Below are 24,310 nucleotides of genomic sequence, written 5' to 3'. Positions count from 1 at the left end.
TTTTGAATAGGTAGCAATGAAGATCCGTGTGTCTTCTTAAAGCCATTTAGGTAATCGTAGCAAGAATGCAGGCTAAGAAGATCCATGCCCCAGAAAGACTTGCACAAAGATATTGAGGAAAACCTTGCCTACTATTTCTGCTCCTGTTATTAACTTCTACTTGTAATTACACAGTGCCTTAAAATGGGCCTGCTACAGTAGTAAGTGATGTTCTTATGTTTCCTTTTATTCAGGGGAGTAAAAATAGTTCGCTTGGTTCATGGGCTTTATTTAACTGAGCACTAATGCAGAGTTGTGTCGCAATATATTGCAGAAACAGCAGTTCCTTTGTACCAGTCCTATAGAGCTTTCTTCTCTCAACTGGCAAACAGTAAGTACGATTGGGATCAGAATAAATGATGCGATAAAAGGCCTGATGGTACCTCCTAAAAACTAACTGCTGCTCGTTAAATTAAATGATGATGATGATTCTTAATGGACTCGTGAATGCTCTGCAGCCCATTTGGGTACAAGTAAGGAAGTCTAGGAACACCAGACCCTGGCCACAGTATACTTACTGCACTTACTTCTGTACGTACTGGGATTATAAAGTAGGTACAAAAGGTGTTTTGCTAGATAGCATGTAATTATAAACACAGAGCTGATGCTCTACTAGCAAGGAGGGCTCCTCTGTGAAAGCTCAGTTAGGTGGAAACCCAAAGCCACCATAGGCTTTTTCACTTTTCCTTTTAAATGAACTGCTTTTGGAGCATCACATGTATCATAATTGAAGAAGTAATCGTTGTAAACTTGAAGCAGATTTATGTGCAGCTCTCAAATTGTCTTTACTGATGCTAAATTAGCTCTTTCAGTTCTGGGTATTTGACTGTGCTCTCCTTGCCTCTTAAAACAGTTTGTCTACAAAAAGCTCCTGTTTGATGCAGAGCTTATTTTGTCTTGGGAGAATTTTTCTTTCTTCCTCTTTCCCCAACTTTGAAGAAGAACCAAAACTTTAACAAAGCAATGTGAAACTGAAGCAATTTTTGCGATTTCCTTTAATTGAAAACTTCTGCCATTATGAAAATCCTGGCTAGCAATTAAGGGAATGTGACAGCTCTGCCAGTCGTTACATAAATACTACAGAGCACAGGGCTTCCTACTGTCATTAGCTGCAGGGAACACAATGGAGCTATACACAGGAGCGAGCCCTACTCTCATAATAAATGTTTGCATTTCCAATTAGCGCTGAACTGTTGTGGCATTTCCCCCTCAGTCTAATTGAGGCTCTTGGATGGCTTCACCCGCGAATGATGCTTGCGTTGTCTCCTTGCTTTTTAGTTTCCCAGTGAGAAAAGAGATGAACTCCCAACTCCTAAGACCAGCGGTTTCCTCTTTGCACATCTCTGTCTCGGTGTCTCTCCTCCTTAGAAAAACTCACCTTTTACAGATTAATGCAAACTTTCTGCTCTTTACATACTGTGGCTTTTTGCTAACCGCTGCATTATCGCGTCCTCTGTGTGTGGGATGTTGTTGGCTTGACCTGACAATTTTCTAGTTTTCTGACGTATTTCTTACCCCCCCACCCCCATTGCTAAATGTCAGATGGTAGATCTGCATTTAACAAGGTGTGGTTTTTGTAAATACCTACGTGTATTTAAAACACGAATACGTTGTACTAGGAATTAATCCACATTAGGGGATAGCAGGGCTTAGTCTGAGCCCAGTGCTCTATGTTCATCTTCTGGATAGGAAACTTTTGGATGGAAAAATGATTAATGATTCAGCTGCTTTCAGTTACCACTGCTGCTAATGTGCAGTTTGGACTTAGAGCCAAGTAACTTCGGTGGTGAGTAGCTGGGGTGTGTTTAACTGCGTGTGCTAATATATTTTTTTTATGCTACATCTAGTCATTTCCTCCGGAACACAGATTTCCTCCAGGAAACGTGCTTATATGGGCTTTGGGTATGCTTTAACATAAGAGGCCTTTATTTTTCCCACCCTGCTAAGCAAGCTCCAACTCTAGTCGCTACTTTGACTTGTGTGGTTGCAGCTCTCTGCCTTCCTGCAAGGAAAAGTGGAACTGAAGCCAAGGCTGCTCTGTACTGCGCTGGAAAAGGGAGCCTGTCCTGACATCTGCAACGGGGAACTTACGTGTTAAGGCATGTAGCTGGGGGAGGGGAGATGGTACTTCTGGAGATGAAGAAACAAGGAGGATGATTTGTGGACTGAGAGCTTTTTAAAATGATACTCTTGGTTCCTTCTGTCTCAGCTCAGATTTTCTTCTTTTTTTAAACACGGGAGCAATTTATTTCTCTCAGGCGGTTTAAAAACTGTTGGAATGGGGTAAGTGCTCAAAATGAGCAGGCTGCTGCCCAGGGAGAGGAACAGCCAGAGCTAGTCTCTGCAGCTCTCAAAGCATGAGCTACCCACCCAGAACACAAGGTGAGTTCATCCTGCGCCCCAGGTACTTGTGCATAGCTGGCATTGATGGTGACATGGTTATTTGGCAGTTACTGGTGAAACAAGCAAAGCTAAGGCGAAACATGGCAATGTAACTGGCATCGCCCCTCTGCAGTTTTGGATTCGAGCCTAAGCTGGTGGAAAGGGCTTGACCTGCCTGGGTGCTACTGAAACCCTCTCTGTGTCTGGGTTACTGGCAGAGCAGTCATGCATGGGGCCACACCGTGGAAGCTGGCGAAAGCTGGGCCTTGATTATTTAAATTAAAAAAAAAAAAAAATCCAGAAAGAAGCTTAACTGGAGTGAAAGGAGAACTCTGCGCTGTTGCTAGGAATCAAGCGGTTATAATTAGTCTCTTCTTCTTTAGAAGCATATCTGTGCAGTATGATGGGTTAGTGTGTGTATCTGCCCAGGAAGAGATTTTACAGCTCTCCTGCCCAGAAGCAGCGCCCACTGTGCTGGTGTCCCTGTCTTCCTGCAAACTATGGGCTTGGGAACCCCACCCAGCAGTTTAGCTCAAACAGGTAGGGTCATATTAAAGGCTTTTTTTTTTTTTTTTTTTTTTTAAAAGGACCCTCGAGTCTCCCTGACTTGGAATTTTAAAAGCCACCAGTCTGCCAGCATTGCTGTTGGGTTGTAACTGGTCAGTCATCCTGGATGTCTAGCACTATGAAATAAGGCTGGCAGTGGGGCAAGAGGGCAACCAGGAGGTGGCCGCCTGCCATGAGTGTCTCCTTTCCCCCTCCTCACACCCACCCACTCTGGCTGTAGCAGTGGGTACGTTCGCTTATAAACTTATTTTTAGTGATTATTGTTTTATTTCATTTAGCGGTTTCATCTGTGTCTCTAGGTGTTGGCAGCACCTGCAGGGGTCTAACAGGTAAATTCTAAAGGTAGATGAACAAACATTGCTGTTTCATGTATTACATGAAAACCTGGGTGCTTTTTTTTAATTCACATGTAAATGTGGGGTCTGGGCAGATGCACTGATAGCCCTTGACTTTTTTTTTTGTTGTTTAATTGGCACACTTGCTCAGCACTCAGATGTGGGCTAACTGGCTGGGGAGACAGCTAGATGCTACAGTTTCTGTTTTGTTTTGTTTTTTTAATCACCTCTAAATGTGACAATCAGTCTGTCCTCCCTCAGGGTGTGTGTATTGTTGCTGCCCTTTTCCATGACAGCATGTGTCCCAGATCCCATCTGCTGTCGGGAGGAGGAAAAGGACACCTCTTGCCTTTTTTTCAGGTGGAACACGTTTCCTTCAGTGTGAGACTGTGTTTGAGACTTAGTCCCACATAAAGTAATAAAGAAAAAATGAAGGGGTGTCTTTTCATCCTATGTCAAAACCTAGCTGGTAAAGTCTGCTGTTAATTTTCTGCTGGGATTTGGATGAAAGCGTGACACACGGGGCGGGAATCTGCTGCTTGCAATGTGAGCAGAGCAGGGGACGCCTGTGCTCCTGCCTGCTGAGGTGGTACAAGGGGGAAGAAGATTTTAACCGTGTGTTTGCACAGGCAATCTCTAGCCACGGGGTGGAAGGGTGCAGGGATACTGGTGTGGAGGTAAAACCGCTGTTCTAATTGGGATCGCCTCAATTAAAAGTCAGGACTCCTGCCTTTTTTTGTGGGCAAGACACACTTTCCTCACCCTGGCAACAACAGAAAAATAGCATCTTGGAAAAACGTGAGATTCCCTTCTGGTAGTAGGCAGAGAGGGATAAACAGTTGCTGAGCATCTCTCTCCCCCCTTTTCTTGTTTAATATACTTTATTCATCTGTAAGTTGTAGTGAGTAACTTACAGCTACTGTCTTGCCAGACTGCATGAATTATAGATGGCTCTTTTATGAGTTTTCGTGTTGACTCCAGCAATTAGTATGCATTGGACATAGTTATCTTTATGGCATCTACTGTAGCGTAGGTTTCAGCTCCTTTGACTTTTTAATTGCTTTCTGTTTTAGCAATCAGTCATCTGCCTGTCTTGCTAAGGAATGCAAAGAAAACACAACTAGCTTGATAGAAACTTAAGAGTTCAGCATGGAGCAGCAGCTTTGAAATGATGTGGTTTAACAGAAGGAAAAATTACATAAATAGAGTATCTTTGTTCTCTTTCTCTCTCTTCCCCCCCCCCCCCCCCCCCCCCCCGCCTTTGGTGTGTGCGTTACAGTAGTGCTGGAAGGCTCTGCGCATGTTGAGGTCCCGCTCTGCTAGATAAACGGCTCAGGAACCTGCACCTGTATTACAGGAAAACAGATCAGCAGACCTGCATGGATCTTTGAACTCTCAGACGCAGCTGTTGGCACCTGTGGGTGCCGCCTCCTGCTCGGTGCCTCCGCTTGCTCTGTCTTGAGCTGCCAAGTGGTTTCCTGAGCCTCTCGTCCCCTTGTGTGTGGTTGTCTGCCACTCCTTCCTTCCTGGCTGCAGAAGTGTTCCAGAGGTGTGAAAGGAGCGTTTGTCAGGTCTGCTGGTGAGGCCGGGGTAATCTAATTTAGCTAATGGCTTTCAAAAATTGATGGGGAGAGGGGCAGGGAGCATTTGAAGGCCACTGTAATTTGACGTATGGCAGTTGCAGGTTACGGTACCTAATAAAACTTTTCATAAGTCCTGTGTGCTGAGACCACTCAAACTTTCAGTTCAGGACTCCCAAATGGCTGCAGAAATAATAGTCCTACATCATGGCTATGCCTTCCTAGTGGTGTCTGTGGGGTTTGGTTTGAGTGCTGCTATTTTAATATATAGTAGTGGAGAATAATTGTGTCTGCAGCTAAAATGCATTCCCTCCTCTGACTCCAGCTGAAAAGTTCACGTGCTGTTTCATTGCTTCCGCAGCTCACTTAATCATGCCGTGGAAACGTAAGATGACTTTCTCCAAGCAGAGTTGTGCTGGTGTGAAGGGAGTAACTCGCTCTGGTGACGCTTTGCATTCCTGTTGGGATGGATCACGCCAAGTGACTCAACCTCCGTGGCGGAGCGCTGATGTTCCGCTGGCTGGGGAAGCACTTGCCTGGTGCTTTGAATTTGAGCAGAGCCCTGCACGAGAGGGGTGGTTTAAAGCCTGCTTACATGTGAATCGGCAGGAGATTATTTTAGGAAGAGGAGAATTTGTACAGTCAGCTAGGCTATGGTGAGGGAGGCGGCCACCCCCGTAAACTCTTGCTATGGCTCCGTGTTCCAGGCTCTCAGCTCTGCTGTAAAGCCCTGGAGAGGTGGCCGTAATTCTGCCAGAACGGGGTTTCATCCACATACTTTGAAGACAACACAAGTTTAAAGTATAATGATGCTGAGTTTGGGGATAGACTGTGTCACTGTATCACAGTGGAAGGTCTCATGTAAACAGATTTTTGGCGTTCCCTTTAAATATGTAGTGGGAAAAGGTATTTGGGAACCTTGTAGGATAGTGCTGCTATTACAGGGGATAACTTCTGTAGAATCAGTCTCTTAATTTTGTGGCTTGAAGGATTTCTCTCACTCCCATCTCCAAACATTAAGTAGCTCTTGTAACTCCAAACGTAAGACTTTGATGAGGAGAAAGATCTGCGAGCTCGAGCAATGAAGAAGAAAGGAGAGGGTGAACTAGAGGCTTTGCCCACGTGACAGTTGCAGTTATCAAATAGTTGTAAAACAATATTGTTTGTTTGTTAAACCATGTAAGTTCTCAGCAGTTACTTGCTCATTCAGGGAATAATGTTAAGATAAACAAGAGCTTGTACTGCCAGTGTTTCTAGCCCTGTGGTAAAACTGTATTGTGTGCTCTCCTTTCCGACTGAGGGATTTTGAAAAACCCTCTGATATTGAAGATGTGAGCAGATGTCCCTGAGGTTTTGCACTGGTGGAACTGAAAGTGAGGATGCTTGACATCCAGGGGTTTGTCTTATATTTTCATGCTGCCTTGGTTTTTGTTTGTTTCTTTCTTTCTTTCTTATGTTATTCTTTCCCCAACACTAGGCCAGTCTCTGCCTGTAATCTGGGTGGTGGCGGTGGGTGTCTTCTCACTTCTTTTTCTCCAGCCTGCATTGCTGCTCTCTTCTCTTCCTTGTACTGCCCTTCGGTCTGATGTTGCATCCATTCCCCAATACAGGAAACTTGACTCTGTTCCCTGCTTAGCCCTGTGCCTCTGGCAGCAGGTAGCAAGGACCGATTCTCACCTACTCGCATCTCTGCTCAGTGGGAGAGGGACCCAGCAGTGAGGCAGTCTCCCCTGCCATCTCAGCCATGCCTGTGGCTCCAGGGAGACTGGCTGGTGGGGGAATCTTTGGGTGCACCTTTATTCAAACCCCGGGGGGGGGGTAAACCAGGGTGTTAGAGCTGCAAATGTGGTGCCTGCTCCTGGGGTGGGCTGTTTGGCAGGTGCAGAGCTGCGAACATTCATTTTCCTTCTGTTTCCTTATTTGCGGCATATTCCTAGCACCCTCCCAGCAATTTGTGTTCTTGTGGTTAAATAAGCATCAATGCAAAGAATGCAGCTCTTACGTGGCACTTCGGCTTATGTTTCACATGTTTTAGTGGTGCCAGTTCAGCACCAACCGCTGCCACTGCGATGTGCAAAGCCTGTCAGTAAGGCCTCCATATCTTCGTGTCGCACAAAGTTATGTGTGCAGCAGTGGCTGCCAAGTTTACCGGTTGGGTTTTAGTTTGGGCTTTTGTTTTCCCCTCTGCTTAAACAAGGAGAGTAGTTGTTTGCACCGTTTCACGGCTGGCACTTCTGCTGTTGCTGAGTTCTGCTCCGTTTTGTGCTGGAGAATGGCATGAGGCTAAAGCATGAGCGATGGGCGTTGCACAGGGCATGTGCCAAAACACGCCCAGATAAACGCACAGCAAATTTCCCCCTACCCCTCCTGAATGCCCAGGCTGTCCCACCGTTAAAATCAATACTCCACATGCAAGTCTGTCATTTAAAGTTCCAGTGCATAGTTGTGTTGGGAGGAAGCGGGGCTGGGCTCAAACCTCTTCCGAAGCTCCCTGTGTGTGAAGGCTTGTCCAAAGCCTTACGGGCTGTGCAGTGCTGCCAGCCCTCCCGGTGCAGAGCAAGTGTGAAGAAACTGGGAACCAAACAAGTGGACAAGAAGGTGGAGCTGCAGACCAGCGACAGCTTCGTGGGTGACAGCTTGGGAACCGCTGCTTTCAGCAAAGCCTTAACACATCGCTGCTGAGTGCCTTCTGCAGGCGTCCTTTGCCTGCCTTAGCTCCCTGCAGCTTTAAGAGCAGCGTGCCCTGGGTCTGCATCTTGCCAGTTAGGCTGGGCATCAGTAGCTTGGCCAAAGAAGACTTTAAAGGCTGGCTGGGTGGTGTGTGGTCATAGGACTGTGGTATGCTTGTGGGATCTCTTTGGGGTATGACCCAGTGCGGTTCCTCTAAGTCCATCCTGTGGAAAAGTAGCTCCCTGGAAGCTAGCAGTGACCTCGGCTTTGTAACTGGACTTCTCACTTGCGGTTTGCTCTCCACTTTTGACTTTCTGCTACCCAGTAATGAGCAAAGCATCTTCCCTTACTGTTTGTGAAATCTGTAAAGCCGTTGCACTGCATTTCCCACCCGAACAGAAACTGTTCCTGCTTTGGTCTTTGTTCTGCAGTTAACTCCCAACTTTCTTTTGAGAACATAATGCAAACAAATTCCAGTTTCCAGAAGGATCTCGCTGCAGCCAGGCTGTGTCTGGAGTAATGCTGATCTCATTTGGGTGGAACAAACGAGTTGTTGCAGAAATAATCTATTACCCTGTTCCAAAGCTTCCGTCTTCAAATCCGCACAGCAGGGATTATTTAGTTAAGGATTTGTGTGTGTGTTTGGGATCTAGTTTTGTTTGACCCTTCCAACAGAACAAAATGCAGCCAGCTTCCCGGCGGTTTGAACTGCGCCTGAAGCGTGCCGCTATTGCAGAAAGGCCAGGGTGGCTCGGGATCAGCGAGGGTCATGGCACTGCATCCGAGGTGACGTGGTGCGGCTCTGTGGCTTCCTGCCTGTTGCTGCCTCCCAACCAGTTCAGCAGCCTTTTAGCAAAGGAGCCTGAGCGGCTCCGTCGGAACTCATGGAGTGCAAACTTCAGCCTCTCCATGTCGTGCTGTGTTGGAGACCAATATGAACCTCTTGATGTAGTTTTTGGTGGAACTAATATGGTTCTGAGAGGCTTTATGAGCTTGGCAACTTGTTGGCTCCTCTCGGGCATCCCTGCTCTTCGCTACCTTGTATTAATCATCTGGCTCCCTGCCCTGCACTTACTATCCATGGTTTGCTTGAGAATTGGCTGTATCTTGAAAGAAGCTTTTCCTAATGATCAATAACTGAAATGCTTGATCATAGTCACGTTAACAGAAAAAATTTGGAACTTGAGTAGAATTTGTTGTGCTGACACCGAGTCTGTGTAGATCCGAGGCTACAGGCTGGTCTGCAAATACCTGCTGGTGATTCATTTGGCAGTGTGAAATTCCAGTTTACAAAAAATAAACCAACAAGCCTTCTTATTTCTTTTCTTTTTCCTATTCTTAGTAACGGCCTCCCCAGCTGAAGATGTCTAACAATGGAGTTGAAACGGAAGACAAACCGCCCGCACCTCCAATGAGAAATACCAGCACTATGATTGGATCGGGAAGCAAAGATGCTGGGACTTTAAACCACAGCTCAAAACCTTTGCCTCCCAACCCAGAAGAAAAGAAAAGGAAGGACCGATTTTACCGATCTATTTTACCAGGAGATAAAAGTGCGGTATTTTGCCTCCTCTTATAAAACTTCTGTCTGAATGTTGCTCCGAATGACCTTAATTGAGCACCTGATGCTTAGTTGTGGTTTAGGTTTTAGAAAATGTTGTGTGTTTGTTTCCTGTACAACTGTCTTGGTCATTTTGGGGTACATAAGGTGCTGGCTGTAGGTCTGGTTTTTTTCTAATGTATATTCCTGCCGCATTTAATCCACCCTGCGTACTCTGTTTCATGCCTTCCCCCCACCCCCCTTAAATTGTGATAACAGTGCCCCTGAAGACTGGGACTAGCTGTGCCACTTCCCAGACTGACTTGTCCTTAATGATCTTGAAAATCAGAAATTTTTGTACCAATTACAAGCTGGCCAATTAAAGTTGGTATCGGCAATTGCTTTGTGGAGAGCAGAGGGAGGTCTTGTTTGATTTGTTGCTTTAAACAGCAAATAATTTGAGTTAAGCATGACTAACAGGCCATCTCCTGCTAAGCCTGTCATATGTTACTGCGTGGTCATTTAGTCTGTTTTAGTGTTTGGGTCAGGCATTGTCTACTTGCCATGAAGAATAATCCGTTACTGCAAATTTTTGCACATTTCGTGTGAACTGATGGAATTTTCTGATGTTACAGGGATTGTAACAGATGGAAATGGAGATAGGAACTGTGAACTTTACATGAAATGCTAATTTTTAAGATCCAGGATATTTAAAAATCCTCTCTCTTGTGAACCTTTTGAAGTGATAGAAGAAGAAAACCACCTCCATCCCCTAATATATGCTGGTTTCTTTTTATATCTGACCTATTTTTTGGAGTTCCTCTTTCTAATACATCAGCTTTTTTGTAGAATCTGCATTGCAATGGTATTTGGACACTGGGTAACTAAATCAAGCCCTTGGTATCTTCAGCTTCCTGGGCTTCAGGAAGGAGGCTGCCTCCTTAATTGTTAGTGAAAAGATTAATGGGAGTGATGGTTTTTCGTAGCTAAATAAGCAAAATGTAGGTTTATTTTCTACAAAATACGGCAGCATTCATTATTATTTTTATTATTATTGTTGTTATTATTATCTAATACCTTTAGCAACTTGGATTTGTTTTACGAATGTAGATTTTTGAATCTGCAATCCAGAAAGCCATGAACTCAATGTTAAAAGTTTGCCAGATCCTGCTTAGAACTTGTCATTATGAGTATTAATCCTAAAAAGCTGCAGGAATTTTTTTGTTGGCTTACTTAGGGGAGTGGGGTTTTTAAATCTCTAGGCTCAACAGTTGCAGAGAACAAAGAAATCACCTGAAATTTATAGGCAAGTGAAATACAACCTGAAATGCTAGTTTGAACTAAAACTTGGATTTTAAAGGAGAGCTGCAAAAGTGAACGGTTTGGGTGAAATCAGCAGACAGACTGCCACTGATCTGAAGACGCCTGTGTTCGCTGAAGATTGGCCAATGTGACAGATGCTTCGAGACATGAGAGATTTTTGTTTAGCCAAGCCCAGCAGAGCCTTCTGTTGCAATACACCTGCCCAAACAAGAATGGTTGCTTCTGTCCTCTAATTCCTGTCAAGAAAAAATACCTATAACACTGTCACCTTCACTTCAGATTGGTTGATTTTCCTCTCAGGAAAGCTTCTAATCCATCATGACAACTGAATTCCTAGTGCCTCCTGCTGCTTAAGCATTAATGAAATTCCCAGGTGTTCAGATACCTCTCTTTGGGTTGTGCCTGAGATAATTCGAGTGTTCTTAGTTTGACTGGACTAAGAGGCGAGTTGGTTTCCATTTAGTTAGAGGAATACAATTCTGGGCAAATCCAAGACCTCTGGATCTTCACCCAGGGAAGCCAGTGATTTGCATTTAACCTCTGCTGGGGTTGTAAAGAGCCTGTGAAGATCTGAAATGCTTGCTGGTTAATTTTGCCAGCAAATATGGACGTATGCTTTTATGCTGTAGCCTGAGAGCTGTTGAAGTCAATGCTGTCGATACCTTTAGAGAAGCGATAGCTGTTTAGGCAGGGAACAGTGCTGGGGCAGGCACTTTACGAAGGATGGGTGGGAAAGATGGTGAAGGGATTGTGCTTGATGCAAAGGTGCAGCTCAAACACATGGGGTCCTGCTGTGGAGCAGGCAACAGACTTGTTGAGAGCTTGTGGGTCCAGATCAGAGGAGAGGCCAACAAGGCGAGGGGGCTATCTTGAGAGCATCTTTTAGAGGTTGCTGGGTCAAGAAGGGCAGTTCTATCTGAAGGTGCTTTGGAAAGTCTTTTGCATTGTGCTACCCCTCTGCATGAACAGAACTGTGGTGTAAAGGACGCATAGGGTTTAAATCCTGGGCCTCATAGGTGTTTGCATGCTTCCATTGAGCTATGACCCCTTGCCAGGCTGCTCTGGAGGTGTCGTGCTCTGCCTGCAAAATTTAGGGTGTAATTTATAGTCCTGATTCCTCTGTCCCAGCCTAAACTCCCCAAACTGACAGTTTATTTTAAATAATAAAATAAACTAATAATAAACTAAACACTAGGTGGGTTCTATCCAAGTGGATGCAGAGCTTCATGACTTGGTGCTTTCAACAGGAGCTGTGAACATCTGAAGTTTCTTGGGCTCAGGGCTCATCAGTGTCCCAGCTGAGAGTGTGAATTTGGCATGAACGTGGCACGTTTAGCAAATCTGAGCTTTGCTGAGCTCACTCGCAGCTGCCTCCCGGAGGGTTTTACCTACAAGGTGACAGTTTGCAGCGCCTGGGAGCCCTTTTTGTGGTGACAGGAGGAGCACTTTACTTAACATTACCAGTGGAGGAGACCTTTCTCATCTCCCTATGCTTTGGGACGGGCTCACAGGCTTACTTCATGGTGAAACATCGTGCTTCATAGTTGCAGCCCAAGTTGCCAGAGCATCATAAGGAAACTTTAGGGGGGTGGCTCTTCTAACAGCGTCAAGCATGTGACATTTTGAGTGAGAAGGTGGTTAAGGTGTTTGTTGGAATAAGGCCCGCCTACCACCAAGGGCTTTCTTAAACAGAGTTACGATTTATGTTTTATTTATTTTTTTAATTTAAGATTCTTGAAGGCTTTTTGCCTCATTGCAAGGATAAGATAAGCACTGTAGAGGGGGATTAGGTGTTTAGCAGGACTGGGAGTGCCCATCTCTTTAATTCTTTTTATCTTATACCTGCTACAAATATCTGCTACAAAATGCAGTTATGTTATTAATGGTTTAATATGTTTAGGCTTTTAGATCTGTCAGAGTTTGGATCAAAACTTTCTGAAGTTCGTTGTCCCCTGAGACTGCTGAAGGAAAATCTCGGAGTTCCTGTGCCAGCTTCATGTGGTTCACATGGTGGTGAATTCAGGCTGGGTGCTCTAAAACCCTGAGTGTGGCAGGCAGGCAGATGTAAAAAAGGGCACAGAGCAACTATGGTCCCACCTGCTGTAACGTTACTGCTAAGGCAAAGTGATTTTAGCTTGACTTTGTGGTAGCTGTCCCAAAGAGTTGTTGAGAGGCAGGGAAAATGCAAGGGGTTGAGATGCTGCAGGAGATGGTCACAGGAAACTAAGGTGGTTGGGAGAACATTAACTGCTTCAGGGGGATGAAAACAAAATAAAGTCATAAATGCAGAAGAATCACTCCCTGATTTTATATTGCAGTGTAGCCATACTGGAACTCTCTGTGTCGAGTGTGAGCAGAGAGCTGGAGTGTTGATGTGACAGAGGCTGTTAAGTTATTTAATCAGTCCCCCCAGAACTGTTCTGTTCCTCTGTGTAGGTGGGGCTAGTTCAGGCCATCATCTGCCTCTTTGGATAAGTTAGCAGTCAGCACTCATCTCCGTTTGCTGTTGAGTGGACACTGCAACAGCTGGTGGCAGAGAAGTTTGTTGGGGTTTGCAGCAGGAAGCTCAGGCTGGCTGAATGCAGAAGTAAAATTAAAAAAACCCAACAACCTAAGTGCATATTGACCTCTGGGTAGCAGCTTAATACCCTTAAGCTTTTTTAGGGATACGTTCAAATCTATTGTGGCAGTTGTCCTGGAGCATGTGTGGGTGTGCAGCACTCCTGCACCGTGGTGCTTGTACAGGTGCCCTGTTCCTCACCTGAGTGATGGGCTTCTGGGCTGAGCTGGGGAATGGACTGAGCCTCTAGAATATGGTGCCTCTGACGGCTGGCTCTGCATCTCTCTTCCTCTTGCCTTCCATCCACCGCTAGTGCATGCAGCTTTTTCTGTATACCTGCTGGATGCAGCTGCTTGTTCCCTTTCTGGCAGGCTTCCATACTGCAGATGCTTACCATCTGCTAACCAGCAGCTGCTTCTATCTCCTTCTAGCCCCCCCTGCCCCTGGTGATGGCTCCTCCAGCATGGCACCTTTCTCTCCTTCTCCTTGGCAACTCTGTCATTCTTCTGCGATTCAGCTTCCCCCATCCGCTTTGTTTGAAAAAGGGATTGAAAACAATCTGTTCCATCTTCACGTCCCAAATCTGATCCTTTTCTTCCTCCAAAATGACTCTTGTGCAGCAGTAACTCTGTAATGACACAGAGGACGGTGCCAGAGCTGGCACTGAAGGGAACAGGATTTGGTCCTTTGGGGCAAGCCCTGACCATCTCTGCACAACTAACCACTATCTTAAATAACTGCAATATTGAGCATTAGCCTCACGGGTTTCTGAAGTACCTGGGGTTTGGTATTCATGTTGCCAAAAACGCACTGGAGAATGTCAGCCACGAAACAAATTCTGTTTGGCTTGAGATAAAAAAGTTAGCAGGTGGAAAACATAAGTGGTTTAGTCACCTTCTCCTGGCTCTGCTTATTTTATAACTGCAAGCAGCAGCAAATCTGAGCAGAATGTGCTTTGTTCTTAAACTGATCCTGATTTCTTGAGTACAGTAAATATTAAAAGGAAGGTGGGGTCCTTAATCATCATAAATATGGATGAATTTAATCCAAGGCATAATAATAATCTTGTTTGAAGACCTGACTTTAAAATGTGCAGGGTGCATCTGCTTTGCTTTATTTCCTTTCCTGTTTCTTCATGACTTCTGCTCCTCACCTGCCGGATTCTGCCCTCTTGCTCCGCGTCTTCAAAGCTTCTTATTAAAACCACATTTAGTTCATTTTGTGAGCAGTAAAATATAAATGATTTTGCTCATATAAGCTTTTGTAGCAGAAGCACACATGTTAAACTTGGTTTTCTTCATAAACTCTGTTTTGCAGAAGCAGCGTGAAGGAAGCAATTTATAAGCTGTGCTTGTAGTTAATTTTGTCCCTGTCAATATGAGAAGCAAGTGTATATTTAACAGCACATAATTTTTTTTTTTAAAAAAGTTGATTAAAACAATGAATAAAAAAATGTGTTCAAAATTGCATGGCTTCCACTTACTGCCACTGTAGTGCTTTTGACTCAGACCTTCATAAGTTCGAGTGAATATTTTAGGTAAATAGCTCTTGTACTGTTGAGTCTAGCCCTACCAGTTGATATTTGAGGTACCCAAAATATCAGTTTCCTTGTCTTATCCTTGTCCTGCATTACAGGACTTTTATTTCTGTTGTCCACTCGCTGTGGCTGCTCTTAAGTAACAAATTTTTTAAATTTGCAGTTTGTCTGCCTTAGATCGAAATCCTGTGACTAGCAAAAGGGGCAGGCGGTTGGGTAGGTGAACTTGAACTTATTGGGGAGATTTTATTTCTTGATGGATTTATGGATTTTGTTGTTGTTGTCTCTTCCAGCCAATAAAAAGAAAGAGAAAGAGCGGCCAGAGATCTCCCTCCCCTCAGACTTTGAACACACGATTCATGTGGGGTTTGATGCAGTCACGGGAGAATTCACAGTAAGTGAATCTGGAGGAAGAGAGAACTCTGTGGTTTGGCTTATTGCTGGGAGGAGCCAAGACCCATTAATCTTTTATATAGTAATGCTGGAAAGGCTATTACCATCATCTGTTTTGCTCTCTTTTGAAACACATCTGCAGAGGTTACCCACTCATTCCTGCTGAAAGACTGTCAAACTTGGCACATCCTGGGAGCTGGGCTGCCAGCAAACTTTTCCTTTCCCGTTTTTTCGGTGATGTGGACACCAAAACATGGTTTATCTCTCCACCCTTCCCCTCCCCTCCTCTCCTAGGGCTGGATTAGGTTTACAGCGTGTCTGTGTCCACCAAGAGTTCCCCTTTAGGGCAGACACAGCTGTGCATAACTACTTATGACAGAATATGTATGTGCTGTCTTGAGGCTAAATGTCAATTAAAAAAAAAAAAGCATAAAAGCATCTGGCATGCAAAGTACTATGAAGACAAGGGTTTTAATTAATCATATTATTATTCTTGATTGTGAGATAGTATTTCATAGCAGCAGCAGTTGTTTGTGAGCAAGCTGTTTTGACCTGTCTTTAATACGCTGCTTTTCAGGGGCTTTGCTCCCCTAACCTGAATCGTGTATACAGTTGTGTTTTGCATTTCAGCCTCTAGACTTGCCCGGGTTAGCCTAGATGTACCAGTGGGGCACTACCTCAGCGCTGTATCCAGCCCTCCTTTTGGACAAGGAGAGAAACTTTATTGATAAAGGATCCAAGTCACTTGCCACTTCATCTACACAGACTGTTATTCTTGCTGGCGATGAAAGGCACGAGTCTGGTTGTACTCCAGGTGTATTTATTTTCTGGCTGAAATGATTGTCCCTGTAACGGAATTCTGAGCTTCATACGTGAAGTTAACACCTCTGCTTTCCCAGCTGTGGTTACAACAGGCACCAAACCACTATTACCAAAGAACTCTAGGACTGCAACAAGACTCAAATGATGTTGCGTGTCTGTTGTGCTAGTTGCTATACACTGTGTGCTACTTCTGTGGTCTTTCTTGGATATATAAATGTACGTATATCTATGGATGAAGGGTTTTTTGGGTTTTTTTTTCTTGCTTGAGGCTATTCCCGAGCTGCAGCATTTGGGTCTGCTCCTGTCTGGTTTTTGCCTTTTGGTTTTCCAGGGACCTGGGACTCACCCAGAGCCCCGTGAGCAGAGTGGCATTTGCATGTCCGCGTAAGGAACAAGTGACTTGTAACACAGGCAGTGGCTGGGAAGGTAGTGACCCACCGTCTCTTCCTTTCCACTCCTCTCCTCTCCTGTCCTCTTTTCTCCCCATTTCCCTCACAGCACAGCATAACTCCAGGAACTGTGGCAGGACTGCAGCTGTGGCTGTGTGTGCTATGAGCTACGGTAGGCTAGCTGTGGGCTAACGAGGTATGTGTCCCAACAGGGAATGCCAGAGCAATGGGCGCGTTTGCTGCAGACTTCCAACATCACCAAGTTGGAGCAGAAGAAGAATCCCCAGGCAGTGCTGGACGTGTTGGAATTTTACAACTCCAAGAAGATCTCCAACAGCCAGAAGTACATGAGTTTCACAGGTACGTGGTGATTGTGTCATGCAGCTGCTTTGTCCAGCTTTCCATTATCACTGCATGTGGGGATTCTTTCGTTTAATGATTAAGTAGATCTGTCTTTTCAAGCAAGATGTGAATGAATTTCTCTGGCTGCTCAAGCACCCCTCTTCCTGTGAAATGTTCATCCTGATGCCCAGCATAGCTGCAAAAGAGGTCAATCAATTAGCTGAATCCCCAAAACATATTGGTTTTCTGAAACTTACAGTCAGCACCTGGAAGGCAGATCCCAGAGTGTTGGTGTTGCGATCCCAGTGATGAAAACCCTAAAGAAAACAGGCAGCTAAATTTTGCACTAGTTTCAGTTTCCAGCATGGCTGTGGATGTTGCTTCGTGCATGCTCGGGGTGAGGGTCTTTCTGTTCCCACGTGCCATGATTGAGGAATATGTCTCAGTTGTTAATGCCTGATAACTGCTGGCTGGATTCCTCTAAAAATCAGAGCTGCTGAGGTTTTGTGCCTTCTTGGTATGGATTACCTGCTCACTGGATGATTCCTGCAACCATTGCTCACCACTCCTTTTCCCTTTCAACTGTAACTCCTTCCCTTTCTAAATATTAACCCCTGCTTTGGCTCTTTTAAGAGGACAGAGCCATGTCACCAGAACTGGGATTAATTAGGAAGGCTCCAGGCAGGAATAAAAGCACAAATCTTCCCCATATGTGCCTGGAGAGTCCAACAAAACCCCACGGGTTGGCTTGTGGGGTCCTCTGTTGCTATTTCAGGAAGTTTAGGTGGCTGAGACTGGAACATCTTGCAGGTCTTGGGCTAGCTACAATGCCTCTGTTGGTATTTAACCCACTGAAAGTATTTTGTATATATGGATGGAGGACAGTCTTCATTCAGGTGTTGCTCTTGGAGATTCCACCCTCCTGCAGCAGGGATTTGGGCCGGCTGCATTTATCTGCACAATTTTTTTACCCTCTATTCCCGTATCTGCTGGGTGTCAGCTTGTTCTGGGGAGCTGACGGTAATGCCTAGGTTTAGGAGCAGCCCTTTTTCCTGCCCCTTCCGAAGGGATCTTGTCCCTTTCTCCTCTCCCTGCTGCTGCTGCGTTTACAATTCATAATGGCATTACTTTCTGTCTTTTACAGATAAATCGACAGAGGATTACAATTCATCAAATACGTTGGTAAGCCATATTCACGTTCTGCCTCGAGCTTGGGGATTTAAAATCTTGCGTGTGAACTTTTCGTTTGTGTAGTGTTTTAAAATCGGAACATTATATATTTGTATAGTGCATACGTGTTTATAAAACCAAGCATGCTCCTTTCACTTTATTTGCAACTGTAGGAGAATTACGTAGGCAGAAGTAGCTTTTGTTAGCTAATAGAAATTAGTGAATTAATGAATAAAATAATTTGGTGGTTTGTTTTTTTTTATAGAAGTCGATCTGTTACTGAACTTAGAATTTGATAATCACTCTGCTCTCAGGTTTTATGTCTCTGTAAACATCTGTAATATAAAAAAAGTTTAGTTACTAACCTTCAAGGTCTGATTGTCCCAAACTAATGTTGATTATTGTTGATTAACCAAACTAATCACAAGCAGAAAAAGAAATGAAAGGTTGTCCTCTTCTCTGCTTGACTTTTATTCTGTCCTTACTAGGGCAGGCATTACTCCCGTTTTGCTCTTTTAGGAGAGACAGTATGTTTCTGTATGTGTGTGTGAAATGGAAGAAACAAAACTTTCAATTTAAGATGATTCATAAACCCCCACAATTCCTTCATCTCTTGTTTTCTTACTGCTGTGCCATTATCTAGAGTTGGCTTGTTCTGCTTCCCTCCAGAGGCAGCATATCCAGATCTGACTGCTTCAGACTCTCTCCGAAAAGGAGAACGTTTCTGCCGTTGTTCATTATTACATGTCATAGTACATCAATCCTCAGGAGTTTAGAATATCTGAGGCTGTTAGATTTTAAAGTAAAAACTGAAAAAAACAGTACTTACTAGTCTACTGAGAGAGCCTGATATTTTTGAAAGACACTGGGTAACCTTTAATTTTGGGGAAATTCAGGGAATTCCCAGTACACAGGTGTTTTTTCTTGTTGCTTTTAAGAGGCTAAGCTTTTGCATTATGTCAAGTGCACTTTAGCAACTGTATATCAGGGTGCTGGTGACTTCAAGTATTTTAGGTTCAGTGAAATACTGTGTTGCTTTGCCCCTCTAGAAGAAAAAACTTCATTTTAATTTTTTTTTCCCCCCTGCCACTCTTGGGGAACTGATGATGCACAAGCAGAACTGTTCTGTCAGGTTGAGGAAGTTTATTTTGAAATGTTTATACCATAAAGGATGCCATGAAGTTCAAATCCAGTTTCAAATTTAAAAGGTTAAAAGTGACTTTGATTTCTAACCACGGTATTGCAAAAATATCCAGATACTTTTAACAAATAATAAAAAATCCTTGTTCCTATTTTCCATAAAATTTTCTCTCTGTAAGCAATTTTGAAAGGATTTGAAAAGACATTTCCGGATTTTACTGCCAGAATCTCTCATTACTTAGTTCTCAGTCACAGTACCAAAGCTGATGTTAACTTGACCTCCCAGCTTTTAGAGAAAATGTTGTTTTGATCCGAAATAAAACATTTAAAGACTGAAATTTCCAGTCTGCATGATCAGGGTTTGAAGCAAGCAGCAAAACGAAAGAGGGAACATAAATAGGGACAGATATTTCCAAACACAGATGGTGGCCCTGGAATTGCTGCGTCTGCCGTGTGGGTGTTGGGAAGGCAGCGAGAGCGCCCAGGTGGGTCCTTAGGAAGAGGATTGCCATCACACGGGCAGACACAAGCACTGTCTGAACGGTTGCATCAGGCAGCGCTGGACTGCACCTCCATTTCCCACCAAGGCTCAGGATCTTTGGGGTTTGAATTTTTCAGATATTGTTACTCGCTTGCCTGTTCTGATTGCTGTTTGTCTGCACGCACTTCAGTGCAGCCACTTTTAAGAGCTCAATCCAATGTTTGTGATTTTGTTCACAACAAGCAACTGAGTTTTTATTTTTGCTCTTTCTGTAACCACGTGCAGAATGTGAAGGCTGTCTCGGAGACCCCTGCAGTGCCCTCAGTGTCTGAAGATGAAGATGATGAAGATGATGCAGCCCCACCCCCAGTGATAGCTCCACGACCTGAACACACAAAATCTGTGAGCAGAAATACTTCTTTCAGCCCCTGCTGCTGCAGTCACACTCAGGTCTTGACCGTGACCCCTCATGCACGCTTCAGGGCATGGTGCTGAGCCCTTCTGGGGAGCAAGAGGGAGGAGGTGGGAGCCATTCCTTCTGGCAGAGCACCTCTGTGTTATTGCCTGCCTGTTTGGGGTGGGGGGACCAGAGAGCCTTTGCTTGGTGACATTAATTGTTAACAAAGTAGCTATAGAAACACATCCCTGACAGCAACAATAACAAGATGAATAGAAGTGTTTAAGTCTTCACCTGACTTGCATCTTTTTCTCAACAAAATTAGATATACACCCGCTCTGTGATAGATCCTATTCCTCCTCCTACCAGAGATGTGGCCACCTCTCCTATTTCTTCTCCTTCGGAAAACAGCACAACAGCGTCTGACATGCTGGTCAGGAACACGGAGAAACAAAAGAAAAAGCCAAAAATGTCAGATGAAGAGATCTTGGAAAAATTAAGTATGTCCCTATTTTTTTTTTCTTTAATTAAATTCCTGGTCCTGCTGTGTTGATTTCCCAAGATCTTAATAAGCTGAAATGTTTTGACATTCCCATTTTGAGTTCCCTTACTGAAGACATTGCCTTGTGACTGTGTGCCAAAATTGGGGGCAGACGTGAAGGAGGAGAGAGCATAAATGTAAGCCGAGCACCTGTGATGCCAAGTGAAATCCCTAAGGAGTTACAGCTCCTCAGTCTTTGCAAAACAAGCCCTGAACAAGTAACATCATCTTAACTATTTAGTCTGAGATTGTTCTGCATCGTGATATTATGTAGCTCAGGGTCGTGGATGATTATATTACAATGTTAGACATAAACTGTCTTAAAGATGGAGAGAAAAATGAATGCATCCCCAGATTCACTTTCCACAGTACCACGGTGTAAAGTGAATTGGTTATTTTAAAGTGCCTTAACGTTGTGGGTACCCAAATTAGTGGTTGTTTCTGAGAAAAATTTATTGTGTCTCTCTGTTGTGTCCTAGTGTCTTCAACAGTCCCTACCTTCAGTTCAAGCGCTCCTCTGCTGCCTGGTATTTTTGGGTTGTGCTGTGGCATATCCAGCAGCTGACCCAGCTGTTCTGTGCAATTGGTTGTTTTTTGATTGATCCTCAGCCAGGGCCAGTTTTTATTAGGGTAGAGCCTTTCTAATTCTTTGAAGTACTAATCCTGTATTAATTACATACATGCCTTGCTTGTCAGTTGATGTAAATTGTGTTAGCACCGCTGCAGTCAGGCTGGTCTTGGCTGGGGGGATAACCCTAAAGGTCAGTATTTTAGGAAGCCAAGGCTAGTAGCAAGATGAGAGAAAATTTAATCTGAGGGTGTAGCTTTAAAAAAAAAAAAAAAAAAAAAGCACCCGAGTACCTCATTCCTCTACATAAAGCCTAAATTGAATTGATGCCATGTTCACTGTAACCGCTATTGGAAAACTCATACCCATTGTTTCAAAGCAACGACTTCACCCACTTAATTAGCGAGACCTTTGTACCATTAAGGATTCAAGCCATTTTTGTGACCCGGTAGGGCAAGCAGGGACTCTGGCAGGAAAGAAGTGCTATTCTAATACAAATAGGCTCCTGTAATGAAGAGAAACGCAAGAGGTACTCTTAGGAGAGCTGGGAGGCAGATATGTCTTCTGATACCTTGCTTGCTCCAGCAAGTGGTGTTCAGTGCTGAGCTGATTCTTTGGCATTGTGGGGTTTCATGACAAATATATGGGGGGTGGGGGGTAGGTTTGAACTTCAGTGACTGCTGTTAGGAGTCAGCTTTTAGATGTGGGCTAGTCAGAAACACGCAGTGAAGTGTTAATCCTGTTGTAAACTGATGAGTTGTGCAAAGGCATGCAACTTTTTCATGTTTTGGTTTGACATGTGAATAAAATGACTAAAATCTTAAAGCGTTACATGTATTTGCACATACTGAAGTTGTGCAAAGCTTAAAAGGAAGCTGGTAAATCTTCACCTCCTAGCGTTAACACAGCATTGGCGCAGACATTAATGAATCCTTGCCTGACTTTTTGGAAGGTAGGAAACATTACTCCATTTTACAGATGAGAGCATTAAACAGGGCAAGACCGGCAACTGCCTCTGTCGCTGCAGCACTCGCTCCTGTCACTGCCTTGGGAAGCACTTGGCTGTCTTGCAGTCTGAACTTGTAGCCTGTGCTAGGCTTTGAGGGAAGGTTTACGAACATTTGTCCAGAAATACTTGTCCTCAGGGCAGACAGCGTTGCTTCCGTAATTGCACGGTGGGTTTTATGTAGTCAGATTTCTCTTCCCACCCTCCTCTCCAAACATGGGCCGTATTCCCTTCCTTTACCTCTGTCTGCTCTAAACCCTGTGGGTTTGGCTGCTCTCCAGCGGTGTCTGAAAATAGGCTGCTCCTACCCTGCTCGCTACTGGATTTCTTGGCCTAATGACCACGAGCAGTTTCTTTGCCAAGATGCATCTGTTTTGGCTCAGCCCTAGACCCCTGTGAAAGCAGCACCATGTCTTGGCAGCTCGAGTGACTTGCAAACACCAGCTGGGATGCAGCTCTGCATCCCTCGGTCCTGTTGGCCACCCTGGTGCTGTCAGAGGGGAGACTCGCTCCCAGCTGAGCTCCAGGAATTGTTGGCTCTGATTTCTTCAGCCTACAAAGGGTGTCATTCCTGCCTGTTGTAAGGGGTGTTAGGAGTTAGCAGTTAATGTTTGAGGGAGCGTTGAGCTTCAGTGATGCTTTTCCAGTTTACCCTTGGCAACTCGCTGTGCTGTTTGCAGGTCTCGAGCGCATCCATGCAGCCTGCCCGCCGCCTGCTGTTGCGCTGAGAGCTCCCTCCCCTCCTACAGAAAACATTGTGTTCCTCGTGGGTACCAAATCCGCCTTGAGCCTGAGCAGCCCCTCGCTGCCCTGTGCTTCAGAACACCAGGCAAAGTGTTTTTTCCCTCTGAGGGATGCAGTAATGTGCTTTCTTCTGGCTGAACAGCCACGTTAGGGGAGAAGGAGCTGAGATTGCCTCGGGTTGCTCTCCAAAACCACAGCAATGAGTCGCCTGGGAACTGCCGCTAAAACTGACTTCTGCATTCCTAGAAGAGCAGCTCAGCATTGCCCAGGCCAGGGGAGGTTTGACTCTGAAGTGTCTCTCCAGCTTCCCTCCTCAGTCTTGCAACCCAGTCGTCGGGTCAGTAATAGGTCGTGCCAGGACGGATATGTCGCGAATACTTTTTTCTGCCAGAAATTGTTGTGGTATAAGGAAATCTTTGGCTAGTTTTGCAACAGGCTGATGGCTCTAAGGTGAGTGAGGTCCTGGCCTCCAAATTCAGAGGGCATTGCAGTGTAGGGACATCTTGTATCACCCAGCGGGTTGAAGCTGAGGGGTGACTTTTAAGTTGCAGGTTTCCAGCAAATAGTTGTATTTACCTGCGTGAGGGCCATATGTCCCCATCTTCTTCCTAGCCGTGTGCAGTCGCTGGCTGCTAGCGAAGATTAAACAAGTTTAATGTCTGTGTTCTACCATTTCTGAAGGGAAATACCTGGGAGAGGGGAATGCCACAGCTGGTATGTGTGTAAATAACTGAGGACATCCCTGGTGGTTGTGTGCCTCTGGATGGCTGACGCAGCGGTTCGCAAGGCTCGGCAGAGCCTGCTGCAGCCACGGGGCTGCTCCTAAAGTACAGTTGGTTCTTACAGCTGTACAAAAAAAAAGTACTTATAACATCCTCTTGGGTATTTTTTTTTTCTTTTGTAGGAAGTATTGTGAGTGTGGGCGATCCAAAAAAGAAGTACACGTGTTTTGAGAAGATTGGACAAGGGTTAGTATACGAGTCTCCTCCATCCTATAACTTTCCTTAGGCTAAGAAGGAAATGCTGAAACCAGGCTAAGTTAGCTTGCTGGAAAAGCTGTCGGTGATGCTTTGGAGAGTTTATTTTGGTTGGTTGTTTTTTTGTTTTCTTTTGGTGTTTTTTTTTGCTTTTTTTAAATTTATTTTTATTTTATTGTTGTTTTGGTGGGTTCCACCCGCCCAGCTCTTCTCCCTTTCCTGGCAAAGCCTTGAGTCACAGGGACTGGAGGTTTTTTTTTGTGCAATTCTGTGTTAATATATGAAAATATGTCATTAGATGATCAGGTTGCTAAATATAGCAGCAAGCAGGGAAGGAACTGCTCGTTTTCAGTGTGCAAGACAATTTTCAAACTGCAGATTTGCTTTGTGAATCAGCTCTCCTCGATGTGGTGGTGTGCGCCTCTTGGCAGGGTAGGGGGAAGCAGGGGCTGTGGGAGAGGCTGTAGGGGGGCAGATCAGTGCAGATCACTGAGATCTGCTGTCAGCTTCGTGTGCTGAGGCTCAGGCTCCTGTTTCCCTCACTACAAATGCCACATTTGTTTACTTCAGCTGATCCTATCTGCTCTGTAATGATGCTGGGCAGCATGCAAGCCAGGTCAGTGCAGTCATGCCAGTTTAAATGGGATCAGCTCACGGTCCTACAGGCTGTGCTACATTGCTGGTTTAGCAGGAGGAGTTTGGATGACCACAGTGTCCCTTATTAGGGGCTTTGTTCCCTATAAATTCTGTGGCTTTTGGTCCAACAGCAATCTTGGCTCAGCAATATTCCAGACAGTATTTACCACT

The 24,310-nt window shown here is 44.8% G+C and overlaps 1 protein-coding gene across 12 annotated transcripts in view; it reads left to right on the top strand.

Moving 5' to 3' along the window:
• The window catches only part of PAK1 (p21 (RAC1) activated kinase 1), a 73,515-nt gene that overhangs the window by 33,320 nt on the left and 15,885 nt on the right, over positions 1-24,310 (top strand). For 6 of the 12 annotated variants that reach the window (XM_080374806.1, XM_080374808.1, XM_080374812.1 and 3 more), the window contains 7 exons: positions 8,916-9,126; positions 14,827-14,927; positions 16,350-16,497; positions 17,624-17,661; positions 19,556-19,672; positions 19,993-20,167; positions 23,431-23,494. In XM_080374806.1, the coding sequence (XP_080230932.1) occupies positions 8,937-9,126; positions 14,827-14,927; positions 16,350-16,497; positions 17,624-17,661; positions 19,556-19,672; positions 19,993-20,167; positions 23,431-23,494 (833 nt within the window). In that variant the 5' untranslated portion in view covers positions 8,916-8,936. The other 6 variants (XM_080374814.1, XM_080374816.1, XM_080374815.1 and 3 more) reach the window with 6 other exon arrangements.

Source organism: Falco punctatus, assembly GCF_963210335.1.
Source record: "Falco punctatus genome assembly, chromosome: 2".
Lineage (NCBI taxonomy): Eukaryota > Metazoa > Chordata > Aves > Falconiformes > Falconidae > Falco > Falco punctatus.
The sequence above is the reverse complement of the archived record's forward strand: the minus strand, read 5'-3'. Positions and strand labels throughout refer to the sequence as shown.